At 41.6% G+C, this 14,086-nt stretch overlaps 1 protein-coding gene across 4 annotated transcripts in view; it reads right to left on the bottom strand.

Moving 5' to 3' along the window:
* Positions 1 to 14,086, bottom strand: part of ASXL3 (ASXL transcriptional regulator 3) — a 124,640-nt gene that overhangs the window by 39,584 nt on the left and 70,970 nt on the right. For all 4 annotated transcript variants that reach the window (XM_048507519.1, XM_048507517.1, XM_048507518.1 and 1 more), the window contains one exon: positions 10,800 to 10,921. In XM_048507519.1, the coding sequence (XP_048363476.1) occupies positions 10,800 to 10,921 (122 nt within the window). The remainder of the gene's footprint in view (positions 1 to 10,799; positions 10,922 to 14,086) is intronic.

The raw sequence follows: 14,086 nt of genomic DNA, 5'->3' as shown, positions 1-14,086 counted from the left end.
TGTTACAGAATTTACAAGTGTAGATATTCAAGCTGAACAAGTCACAACAAATCAGATTGCTGCTGATCATCTGGTACCTGCTTGTAATCTTCATTTTACACTCTCATCATCTTTGATGTGCCTGGGTTTTTTAAAAACAATCCACCAATGGAGCTCATGCCTGGTACGAATTAGTATCCTTTGTCTCCTTACAAGCACTAATGACTAATGACTTGTGAGGTTAATTTTGTAATTGCGATACAGCTGTAGCCTATTTAGTTGACAATGCTTTGCACATAACACTTCAAAAGCCAAAAGAATTAGGAACAATTTATCCCTTATTCTTTTACAACACAAATTCAGCCACAATAAAACACAGTTAGATACTTTAACATAGTCTTATCAGATGCACAAAACATGAGAAAGACTGTCCCTGATTAAATATTTTAACGACTGTTTTTAACAACTATTTACATGCATCTGAATTTTGTCAGTTCTATAGAGAGGATTTTTGGAGTATACTGAAATAAGGGAATAGTTTAAGCAACTTTTCACTGAATAAATAAATCTACCACCTAGTATTGTAAAAATGGTTTAATTTATTTTTCTTCATCCGTTTCGGAGCCTAGAATATATCGCATTTCCTTTACAAAGACATATCAGAGTTAAAATGGCTTCAGATATCAATGTTCAAATCCCCCCAGTATTGTGGCAGATCCAGATTTAAAAGACACACTGACATTGATTTCAGCTGAACACTGTCAGCTTGCCTGTGGTTATTATAGCTAGGAGGAGGAGAATAGTGGTTTCACCCTGAAATGCAAAATATCTACTAGCCTGAGATACAAACTGGGGAAAAACCTGTAAGGTTCTTTTTTTTTATTAAGTCTCACAGAATGAAAGGGAGAAATCACATCTACTCTATCCCTCTTCAATTGCAGCTTCTTGGATTAATTAAAGAGCCAATTTTGTCTCCAGTTGACTATTCGGTTGATTAATTAGGCTAAGCTTAGACTAAAGTCTTAATAAACAGAAATGCATATTATGTGGAACTCAACATGAGATATAGTTCACATCTGCCACACAGGGGTTAATAGAAATGTAGTATTTAATAAAACAAAATATCATTGGTGACAACAGACTTCATATGAGTTCTGCAAGTTACATGAATTAAATCCCTCATAATATTTAGTACATAAAATGGATCATGAAGTGATAATTCACCTCATACATTGACCGGTAAAAAGTAGGGAGGTTAACTAAACTCCCTCTGGGCTGCTATATATAGTTGAAGGTGTGCACTAGACTAAGAAGGTCGTAAGTTGCACAGGGTTTGACTAGATTGAATGCCAAAGAAAGAGGAAAGGTCCTATTATGGAAACCTAAGTGGTTATAACCCAAAAGCAGATGGCAGGAATCAACAGACATACATTTCATAATGAGGAAAAATACAGTGAAGCCCCTCAAAAATGCAAGAGACGCTATTTACTTTATTAATGAACCAGCTCCTTATGCTAATATCAGTTTTACAAAAGTAAACTCAGTCTAAAGATGGTTTTTCTCCCCACCACAGGTCCTTATATTACCAACTGAAATCAGGAAACAAATAAAAGGAGTGGTAAAGAGTACTTTCCAATCCACCTTCAGCAACATAAAATGCTGTCTTGTCATCAGTATTTGAGAAATAGGCACGTCAGCTTGATGTGATTTTTTTTGCTACAAGACTGGCTGACATCACATACAGATTAAATAAATATTTATATATCCTTTATTCAATGCATAAATCATATAATATGATTAACATTTCAATTGTTGTAGGATTTTATTTTAGGGTTGGATCCAGCCAGCTTCTTTGCTCAGCTCCAACCTAATGTCCAATCACACAGTCTTAAGTCAATGAAGGTCCCATGATCCCCAACATAGTCTTTTCGGCGATCAAAGTGAAGCCTTTCCTTCTTTTTTTACCAGTGGAAAAGCTGGTTAGATCCAAAACACAGTATGCAGTGAATAACTGTGTTTGAAATATATAGACAGTGATGATGAAGTCAATAAATATAAAGGCTATAAACTGAAAGCCAATAATCAAAATCATATCTAACATGGATCAGAATATCTATGAATTTTCCACTGAAAAGTCTGTCATACAAAAGAATGACACATTATCCTCATATAATCAAGTTTAAACAAACATCTGTGTCATCTTTACCAATTCACTCTACATCCAGGGACTTAGCCAACAGCATTAATTCAAGTCTGAAAATCATTAATTCCCATTCCTCCCTTAAAATTTTGTACAACATGTTTCTCATAGCAAAGGATCAAAGTGCTAAGCATAAAAACTGAATATGTCTGCAAGGCTACAATCATTTTATTTAACACAAGTAATAAAACATGCCGACCTACAAAATTACTAAATCTGTATCCTTACATTTCATGAGCTCCTTTCTCATATAAAAACCCATATACCAATTACAGAAGGTGTTGTGGTTTTACCTAATGAGACTCAGGGATCATGTTAGTATGTTATACACAAAACGAAAATTTGGGAAACGTAGCACATTCCAAGTAGGGTGACACTTGAATGGCAACCCAAGGGAACTAGGTTTCTTCCAATTGCAGTTTCGTTCATAAATTATCTAGTATTATCAGTACAAACTATACCCTCACCTTCCTAGCTTGCTTCATTCCATACAAAGAGTCTCAGCCTCCTCACATTACCTCTGTGGTGACGGAGCCTTATACTCACAGCCTTATACTCTCCTGTGCTACCCCAGAGGCTCTGAACCAAACAACAGAAGGAGCTTCTGTGGAGAGGCAGCATGGTGTAGTGGTTAAGAATGGTGGACTCTTATCTGGTGAACTGGATTTGTTTCCTACCCCTTCACATGAAGTCTGTTGGTTGACCTTGGGCCAGTCACAGTTCTCTCAGAACTCTCTCAGCCCCACCTACCTCAAAAGATATCTGTTGTGGAGAGGGGAAGGGAAGGTAATTGTAAACTACTCTGAGACTCCTTACAGTTGAGAAAAGCAGAATATAAAAATCCTCTTCTAAACTATCATCACCTGTCCTAGAGGTTGGGGCAACAGTGGAATGGGAAGGAGCAGAATAATAGGCTGATGGATTATTGAATTACTGGATTGTATTGGATTATTGGATTATTACTATACTGCTTATTAACAAAAAGTCCCAGACCTGCCCCCATTACAATACGAATTATTATCTATAACTATCTATGCTGTTGACTGAAACACAACATTGATGGAATGTGCAGACAACCTAAGCTTCAGCTGCCCTATTTCCCCTAGCAAAATATATATATATATATATATATATGTTCACAACTACAAGTCCCTTCTCTTCATAAAATCACTTGTTGGTTGCTTTTCAACACCCAAACCAAATCACACGTATACAGCTAAGACAAGCTTCAAGTGCCATGTTTGCTTTTATTTAACTGAAACCAGAAAGGTAAAATATATCAGCCAGTTCTTTTTTATGAATGTGTGTGTATATGTGCTTTTAAAGAACAGGCATTATCTCTCAAAAATTATTTTAGCATTAAGCTTTTAATATGGCCAATTGAAAAGTGTCCTGTGGGGAAATATTATCTCCTTTCCACTCCAGCACAAAAGCAAACAAGCTAACTAAGAAAAAGATTATATCCTGCTGCTTCTAATGGCACTACTGTTTGTTATTTCAACAGTAAAACGAGTTTAGAATAAAAGCAGAATTTTTCTGAAACCCATGTCAACAAGCAAGTCATTCAAAACACCATACAATTAACATCCAGTTTGTCTCCAAGCACTGCATGTCTTGCATCAACATTCAATAAATTGTTCAGAAACTATATATTCTGTCTGGTAAAGAGGAAAGAGGGAGCCGTGCATAGATCCAAGCAGATATCACTCCAAACTATGTCTTTCACATAGAAAAAAAAACCCATGGTCATTTCCGCACAGAAAATGCATGACAGGTTGCAGCTGTGATAAAGGAACCCATTTTCCTGTTCACATGTGTTCCATGCAGGCAGTGACTGGAGCCCACGGAAACAAGCAGGGTTGCTGTCACGCCTTCGGACAGAGACGTTTAAAAAAAACAAATTCTGGCAAAACATGCAATATGACTGGCTGCACCTGCATAGCTACGCAGATGTAACCGGCATTTTTTTTTAAAAAAAGGAAAAGGGGCCTCCCTGAAATAGCAGGGCAACGGCAGAAGGATTCTCTCTGCCATGGAAGGCACAGTGGAAGAGAGGGAAATAAAGCGCCTCCTGCCTGGTCGTTCACTTGGGAGTGGCTCCAATCTAGGAATTTTCAAAAGGATTGCTGGTTCAGCAATTTTTTAAAAAAGGTTGGGGGAAATAAAAAGGGACAGGCTCATTTTGGGGACGGGACCTGAGCAAAGGATTGTATGCCATTCTACACTCGCTTTTTGACCTATGCAGAATCGACCCATGTCTTCAACCTCTAAATATACAGACAAAGCCTTGGATTAGAGATTCTTAGTCTGCTCTCATTTTTTCTGTTCTTGGCCACATCTGTGGGTGGAGCAATGGTGAATTAATTAACTCATATGTAGCTCCAAACCATGTTTAACACAACCATATGTTTTAAATGCACTTCAGACATTAGTTTCTGATTCTGGTTTGATGGCTGACAGAAGCCCTTGCTCAGATATTCAGACATTACATAACTGATCTGAGTCAATCACCAATGCCTAACCTATTTCACTTAACCAGTACTCACTCCCTCTATCTCTTTCAAAAGTTTCAACAAATATTGGGTCTGACTTTTGAAGCCTTCTGATATTACCATCATACCAGTAAGAACATTAGAAGACCTCTGCTAGATCAGAACTAGTATCCCATTCACTCTTTCCACTGCAATTTTCTATGAATGCTGAAATTATAGTCCCACGCGATACTAGAATTCCACATCGTGGCCAATTACTGACAAGGTATCAAGTAAATGTCCATTGCAACAAGATTTCTTGAATGGAAGTATTTCCTGCAGCCCTGTTTTCACTTTCCATTCTTTTTGCGGCAAGCAAGACCACTTTTAGTGCAACTTTTAATTTGCTTCGCTGCCAGAGTGGGCAGATTTGCCAGTGAGCACAGCTTTGCCTTGGACATATTTCTTTCACAACAGTCAGCCTACCTAACTCCATGCTGCTGTCTACATCTTTCCCCTTTCCCCCCATGTTGCCGGCTCCTTCCTGCTTCAATCTCTCAATATAATAACAACAGAGAAATCTTTTCCAAAGCACAGTACAAACAGCATCTCTTTTTGGCTCCACACTGCCTCCCCTACTCTAGTTCTGTCCTCCTTGATGATGATGAGGATTTTTCGAGACTTTATTTCACACAAGCCTTTATTTTAAACCAAACCTCCTTCTTCCCCTGTGGCAGAGGGGGGGGGAGGTGGAGGGGATAAAATATCAGCTGTGGCAAATGTGGTCCAGGGAACTGCTTCGCCTCTTTCATGGTGGAGAGGGGAATTATTTTTGGAGAGGGCTACAATATTAATATAACTGCAATAACAAGAATATCCATATAATAGCAATTTAAAGGGTTTTAACAAAGACAGCAATCTTGAGATCTGTGTCTTTAAGGCTAACTTGGTGGGCGGAGTTAAGAGAACCAGGGAAAGGAGAGGTCCAGCAAATTTCAGCAAGCAGCTGCGAGACAGCCACTGGGCTGCCTCCTAGCATGTAAACAGAGAAATGTTGAATGACCACACTACAGCCCCACTGCACAGCTAAGGGCCCAGAAGTCAGAGTTCCATGTATAATAGGCCCATGAGTACCAAAATGTGGAACTTACAGTGGGAGGTGGGAACTGACAAAAAATTATCCTCCCCCTGTACCACAAGCAGAAGTAACTAGTACAAGCAGAAAGGGTGGTTAAGATCCAAACTAGTGTATCTATGATTTTTGTGACTGTTAAGAAAATAACTTTAATATGAATCTGCAGGACAAACAATAGGGAAGTCAATGGTAATATCAAATGAAGAGGAAAAGCTGGTTTTATACCCAGCTTTTCTCTACCTTATGAAGTCTCAAAGCAGCTAACAATCACATTTCCTTCCTTTACCTTAAACAGGCATGTTGTGAGGTAGGTGAGGGTGAGAGAGTTCTGAGAGAACTGTGATTAGCGCAAAGTCACTTAGCGAGCTTCATGTAGAGAAACAGGGAATTAAACCCAGTTTTACAGACTATACAGACAAGAGCTCTTCACCACTATACCACACTGTCTCTCTTTTCTATTAGAAATCAAATTTGTTTTCTGCAAAATACAAAAGATCTATGCACAAGAAGCATCATAATATCAACTCTACTTACAAAACACAAATGTACATTATAGAGCAACTGTGGAATAATAATAGAGATTTCTGTCTGTGCAACTGAAAAGCTTTTAGGGAAGGCACTCAGCTGCAGATCCTTAGAAGGTCATTCTTAAATCATTACGATTGCTCTAGAATTTCATTTTGTTCCCTTGATTAAACACTGGATAGAGAGGTTTATTATAGTAAGAGAAAGAATTTGTGAGTTCCCCTGATTTTTTAAAAAATCTATTAGTTTTACTTCAGAGTTTCAGGTCTACAGAAAAGACATCAGCCAGTCCTCGAATGGAATTATTATTCATTTATTGTGGGGACCCATTCATTCCATTCCTCCTCCCTTTCTGGCTCTCCTGTTTGGCCTTGAGGGATTCAGCTCTGATCGAGCACTTGCCCTCAGATGCCAAACACTCACCCACAGAAGAATGTTTCCCTCTTCACAGGTCATGTCAATCAGATTAAAATTTAATTCTTACCACTCAAAATTTGTCTCACTACTTACTCTATAGCTGTGCCTTCAGAGAAAGGAGGGGACAGAAGAGAGCCTTGAGTTGCTTTCTGAGCCTGACTGAAGTCACTGAGACTCTGCCTGGAGAAACAGAACCTGGGGCCATGATTACTTTAAAGGCCACAGAGGCTACCACCTTCTCTCTTGGAAGCTGTCAAGGCACCCTCACTTTCGAGTTTCAGGAGAGACCATGAAGTGTCCTGTGTCCATGTGGAATCCTGCGTCCAGCTATCCTATAGTATCCCCCTCCAGCAGGTGAGCTAGGGTGGGGGTACATCAACAGGCAGATGGGTCAACCAATGCCAGGATTTGTTGTTCCACACTGTGCTAAGGCTGCCATAATCAATTGAATTGTGGCCAGTTTCAATCCAAAAAAGCCATCCTTTGTCATTGTGTGTACTTGGTAGGTGGCTGCTCTGCTGCCCCCTTCCCCTTCAATGCCAGGACCACAACTGCCAGTTTCACTATTGGCAACACAGTCTTCTTTCGCCTCTACTGAATCTTCAGTACTGCTGCTGCTGTTATGCATTGTTGGTACTGCTGTGTTCTGTTCTTGTGAAAAAGTGTAAAGAAAGTCACTGCCAGTATAAAGGAAGCTGGCTGTAGAATCTGTCACTCCTTTTCCTCTCACCATCAACCTTCACTCTCTCTATTTCAGTCCCTTTCTCAGAAGAGTCAAACACAGGGGCTGCCCACATCTCTGGCACTCCCCCATCTGGCTGACTGGTGTCAAGGGAGCTCAGCATCCTAAACAGAATGGATATATGTATTTGTACTCCACTATCCTTCTAAGGAGCTCAGGGTGATCACTCTGGAAGCTGCCCTTACAGTAATTCCGTGAATTAGGTTCCACTGAGGAAGGCTAACTGGTCCAAAGCCAATCCGTGAGCTTCGGGGATGAGCTGGGACTGGGCATTAAACCCACCTTTGTACAAAGAAAACTGGTCCTTTGAAAATACAACTATTACATAAATAGTTGTTTGTGAGGGGAGCTGCAATGAGAGAAGTCCAACAAATCTGAATAACTTTGTCCCTCAATACCAATGCTCTTCACTGTACAAAGTTAGCTAAATGTGAGCCATGCAAGTTACTGACATTTTTTCTAGCAGACTGAATGGAAAAGGTGTCTGAATTAGTTTTTTAAAAACACTATACAACAAAAAATCAGTATGCCAATGCCAGAATAAAAACACAGAATAAAAACTATATGAACACAGTTCATATTGCTTCAGGTGGTCCAAAGCGAATGCAAAGATTTGGCTTCTGTTATTGCAGAGCAGATCCAGTAAGTTAATACCAGGTGGTGTGTCACATATGATTGCTTAACATCTCTGTGTATTCAGAGGCACTGTAGGCTATTTGTAGTAGAATGGGAGTACATTATATGTCCATAAAAGCAATAGAAAGTCTGTAGAGGAGATATACAGTTGCAGAACTAACTCCCAACAGCAATTTTCTCAACAAAAATTGCTGCTTAAAGTTCATTCACCTATCAGATAGGATTTACAGTTTTGTATTAAATCAAATCTAGCTGCCTACATCTGCTAGTAATGAATACCTGGAGCAAAAGTGGAAAAGAGTGGGGAAGGGAAAACATCCTTAGGATAAAACACAACACATCACCTACGATGTTGAATGCTGTGTGCATGGAAGAAATACAACACCGCCTTTGTTAAGTTGTGAAATAAACATTTTTTCAGACAACTATAATCATTTTAAAATGAAACAACTTTCCATTGATTTCCTTGTCATATGTGCTAATCCTAATGCAAGTATTTGCTGTTCTTTCCAGATTTGTACGTTAACAAGGTATCTATAACTACATTTATGGATTTCTCTTCAGTTGATTCTCTTCATTTTGCCTTGCTGTTATCAAGCCTAATGTGTCTTACCAAACCCTTATACTGTGCTACTTTATCTCGAAGATCCCACTATAATACCATTCAACCATTTGCTCTCCTATCAGGGGCCGTTTCTGCACGGCCCCCTCGCTGCATTCGCGCCGGCCAGAAGTTCAGCCGGCGTGGGGAAGCTGAGCCTGCTCATATGCAAGCGTGCGAGAGCGAAAGGCAACGGGGAGAACTTGACAGAAGGCAGGGCGGCTCCGCACGGAGCCGCCTCTGTACCCTCCCCCGCCCCACTTACGGTGTCTCCCTCGTCGCCTGCGGGGCGTCGCAGCCCCGCCCACGCTGCCCTCCGACCCCTGGAGGTGGGAGGACAGTCAATGGTGATCTGCGATACTACTGAAGCGATTTCAGGCTACAATGTAAGTGGGGCGGGGAAGCGAGAAAACGTCTTCCTGGCGGTTGCGCGGTTCGCACCGCGCCGCATGAAGATGATCCCTCCCCAACAACAACCCTTTAAAGGGTTGTGAAACACGAAGCGGCAGACGCCGCCCTGGGGGGAGGGAAGAGGCGTCAGGTCGCCGCTGCTGCGTTGCAGCAGCGGCGCCTGTGTGAACGGCGGCCTGGGGGTGCCTTTTTTGGCGCCCCCAGGCCGTGATGCTTTCGAGCGATACACGAATCGGCCAGGATGATTCTCAAACTGAGATTCTGGATCAGATTATTCAAAAGTTCGATTATTATCAGAGGCATCATCTCCACTGAATTTCCTGAGCTAGCCAGGATACAAACAGTGCAAGCTTGAGCAAAATTGAGTCTTAATGAGAAAGGCAAGCTGTAAATGAAGTTAATAATGTTTTTAAAATACACCCTTCAAAATCAATAGGTTTAGGAAGGTGTAACTTTGCTTAGGGCTGCATTGCTATTTACTAACAAGCTCTCCTTGCATTGTTTTCAGGAATATCACTACAATACGGTGTGAGACACAGTGCTGTAAAGCCAAGAATGTATCAGATGCTGCATCACTGCCGAGTACACAAGATCAGACTAGACGATCTCTCTATTGTGTGAAGTCAAAATGAATCAATCACTGCAAGCAGTGAATTTGGGGGTGACAGCAACATCCCACCCACCTACGCATCATCTGTGCAACCATAACAGCTATATTTGCTTCACATCCCCACCCTCCTGCACCGCCTCTCAGGAGCTAGAGCAGCTAATCCTCCTTTTATACCCTCCCCCAGGATAGGCAACCAAAAATTAATGCCCAAACTCCTATGAAATGAAGAAATCTTTCAAGAGTTTGAGAATTGCTACAGGGCATACACGGCCTTTTTTTAAACCAGACTTGAGAGAGGGAAGAGGCAAGGAAAATTAGCTCTCTGGCTCCCAAGCAGAGGCAGAATGGCACAGTAGTGGTGGCTGGCTAGTCTCAGCACTGCAGAATGTGAAAAGCTCTGTGCCCAAGTCTGGTGAAGTGGTCAGGGTTCACGCAGATACCACGTTGCATCAAAGGCCTGCTTGTGAGGCAGCATCCTACGCCAGTGATGGTGAACCTTTGGCACTCCAGATGTTATGGACTACAATTCCCATCAGCCCTGATTGCAATTGTAGTCTGTAGGGCTGATGGGAATTGTAGTCTGTAACATCTGGAGTGCCAAAAGTTCACCACCACTGTCCTACACCATGGGAATATCTCCAAAGCAGAGTGAGATGGTTTACCCCAGCTGGGAATTGGTAGGTGAAACCAAGCTAAGTTTCATTTCTTGGTTGCCTGCATGTTGCCACTGCAAAGCTTTCATTCTGCCTATTTTTAATTAGTCATGTTAATGTGTAAATTCAACAAGAAAAAAGAAACGAAAAACCAAAAATGGATTAATTTTTTTATTTGCATAAAAAAGAACAAAATCGGAATTGGAATTTTGGAGTCAGAAAAGTGGGGCTGCAAAACTTGGCAGCATTCTTAATGCTAGAGAACAAGAATTTAACAGCTCAGGTAGGAGTAAAATGTCATCAAGATAGACAGTTGACACTTGCTTCAATTATATGCCCTTAGGATCTTCCTATTCATGCCTAAGTACAATATGCCAACATAAGAAATCCATATAACTGCAAAACCAATATTAGCTTACCTGTTTAAGTGCCTTTTTGGTGTGCTGCTGAAAGGAAGACACTAGCTTGCTTTGCATTGGTGCATTCATAAGGTTTGAGTCCCGAATGGAAGACACTTCTTCGGGTGCTTGCTTTGTGCAAACTAGGAAGACAGAAATAAAGCACTGAGAATACAGAAAATTCAGTCTGCAATCATTAACATAATTTCACTTAAGATGTCACAGAACTGGCAGAACAGGGAGGATTCTCTGGGCTGACCTGCAATGTAAGAAAGCAATTACGTTGCAGAGAAGATGGCATTTCTGCAAGATTAGTACGGAGAACATGAGCAAGAAAATAAGAGAGAACAATCAACTGTCAAATAATCACAACATTGCCTACTGCTTCCTCAGGGGAAATTCCAGAGATTTGCTTAAAATTGGCCTGATGTTTTACTGTTCCTAGTAGAATTATAGACCTCCATCTAGAAAAAGTCATCTGCATGGCCTCTGGCAATGATATCACACAAGGCTCAGTTTTGTCAAGATGTACATTTTCAATTGTGTGCTAACACATGCTAAATTCAGTGAGTGCCTTGATACATACAAATTAACATCTGTGAAATGTCTTTCGCTATAATTCGAGAACGTACTCTTCTGTCTCCAATCATGTTAACAACTAAACTGAACCACAGTACAAAGGAAAACTATTGATATAGAAAGCAAAATTTGAAATATTTTAAAACTTAATAGAATCAGAATTTTATAAAAATTTAACAACCTTAGAGATTGAGTGATCTGGCTGGATAGTGATAGTGCTCAACTAGAGACAAAAAACACACAAACTAAATTCTACCCAATAATGAATTTCTTAAATAAAATGACAGTCAGTGTAAAATTAAATATTTTTGAATAATGAGAAAAAGAACCAAGTTTCAGAAGCAGGTGTCACTGTACCTAGCAAAGAACATAATTGATATACTGCTATAAAAGCCAGCATGGTTTAGAGCAGTGAACTATAATCCAGAGAACTGGATTTGATTCTCTATTCCTCCACATGAGTGGCAGATTCTTAGCTTGTGAAACAAATTTGTTTAACCATTCCTACATTCCTGCTGGGTGACCTTGTTCAGAACTCTCCCAGCCCCCTCACAAGGTGCCTGTTGTGGGGAGGAGTTTGTAAGTTGCTGGGGTCTCCTTACAGGAAAGAAAGGTGGGGCATACATCCAAACTACAGAAGGGCAAAGTGAAACTCAGGGCTAAACCAAGAGGCTCTTCCTCGTGTTTTCAAAAAGCTACCTTAAAGACAGTAAAGGGTCAATAGGGATGTTCCTGCAGAGAACTCTTGCCTTGTGCCCTGTCTCTCTTCTCCCCTCTCCAGATCTCTAGATTTAATTTTGTCATTGGGATCCACCAACATTCTGGGTTTCTCCTTGTTCCCCTGAGATATTTCCCAATTCTGCTTTGGGAAAGTTTTGAAGGGAAGGTATAGATTTCCCCAGCTGTCTGCCAATTTTGCCCACTGGTAGACTTTTCCTTTTTAGACATTTGGTGGTAGGCTGATATAGTATTAAGATATTACAGTGATATTCTCCCTATTGATAATTTCAAACAAAAGTAGTAACAAGTCCACTGGGTGGTAGGCCACTTCATGATGCATTTGGCTTATTGGCCTTCAGAACATACTACAACTGCAAGAACAGATCGCATCCCAGGATTCAGCCCGGTGGCGCCGTTGCGTCGGGGGAGGAAGGAGTGTAATGCCTCCTCCCCTAGGCCGGCTGAATCTGTCACGTGGCGGGGGAATCGCCACGTGACAGGGGACTAGGCAGCCTATATAAGGCTGTGTTGGCCATGTTCGGCCTCTTTTGAGGCCAGGAGCAGCCAGTTAAATAAATTTGGCTGCGGCCGATTTTTTTCCAACAAGTATGTTGTTGTTTTATTAATGGAACGAGTCTCCACATCTCCGCACGCAACAAGAGTTAAATTACAAACAGCAAGGATAAAAAGAACAAACAAAATGCTATGACTTATTTCTTCTGCAGGCTACAAGTGGAGGTGGGATTCAGCTAGTTTGCACCGGTTCTCCTGAACTGGTAGCTAACCAGCTGGAATCTCACTAGGGTGGCTGCGTGCACTGCACTTGGCACAATGGGTGGCCAGCTGTCCCCCAGTGAAACCTTTACTTCGGGGGAGGGTTGCTGGAACAGGCCTCCCTTGAAGCGAAGGCCGCGGCACAATTGGCAGCCAGCTGGCCCACAGCATGGCCTTTCCTTCGAGGGAGGGCTCCTGGAGCAGGCCTCCCCTGAAGTGAAGGCCGTGCTGAGCATGTGGCGCAATTGGCCCCCAGCACGGCCTTTGCTTTGGGGGAGGCCTGCTGGAGCTGGAGCAGGCCTCCCCTGAAGTGAAGGCTGCGCCACACGTGTGGGACAATCACCAGCCAGCCAGCTCCCCGCAACCGCCACCTTCCCTCGCCTCCCCCACCGAACATCAGAAAGGGGAGGCACCTGTCACAGCACAACAGCCAGGTAAGTAGGTGGCGGGGGTGCTGACGCACAGCAGGGGGAGGGTGGGGGAGGGGCGAACCAGTGGTTGGGATTTTAGAATCCCACCACTGGCTACAAGGCATGACTGAAATAAGGGTTTGAACATGATAACTAACAGCAGCTCTCATGACCTTTTAGAAGCTACTTGCATGATATGGGTACCCAGTACTCTCTGAAACACACAGAAGAATGTCTCCACATGTTTCCTATGCAGTAAAAGCAGCTATCATCAGTAAAACTGAACACATGAAACCATTATCTGGGACCAGTCACAGAGGTTCCCTGCTTTTTAAGTCACTGGGTAATTTCTTAGGCAAGAAGACAAACTGAAAATGTGAAGTCATCCCAAAACTATGAGACTATCTTGGCACACTCCAGCTCTTTGCATCTTCATGCAGCCCAATAGTGCAACCGTATCATTCTTAAAAATAGGTTTACAGCAGTAGCCCAGTTACATTTGTATACATTACTTAAGGATGAGCTTCAATCACATGTTCTCACTGATGAATTCTTTTTTGATGCTTGGTAAAGCAAGACAGAATGGATTCTTTGAATATCCTTCACTTTCAAAATAGCCAACGTTTACACTTGTACGAGAAAAGTCCCCAAGCAACATAAAGCTCAACCTATAGGCTTTTCCACAATCCGATCTTTGTTGTAGCATAGTTTCTTAGCAACATTGGACTTTTCCCTGCCTTACAGACAGCATCATTTGACAACTGTTGCACTCCCTGTTTTTCTTCAAGTTTTTCCCATTTTTTTAAAAAACCTCCTTTGAGGCTG

This window comes from Sphaerodactylus townsendi, linkage group LG09, assembly GCF_021028975.2.
Source record: "Sphaerodactylus townsendi isolate TG3544 linkage group LG09, MPM_Stown_v2.3, whole genome shotgun sequence".
In the NCBI taxonomy this organism is placed as follows: Eukaryota; Metazoa; Chordata; class Lepidosauria; order Squamata; family Sphaerodactylidae; genus Sphaerodactylus; species Sphaerodactylus townsendi.
The sequence above is the reverse complement of the archived record's forward strand: the minus strand, read 5'-3'. Positions and strand labels throughout refer to the sequence as shown.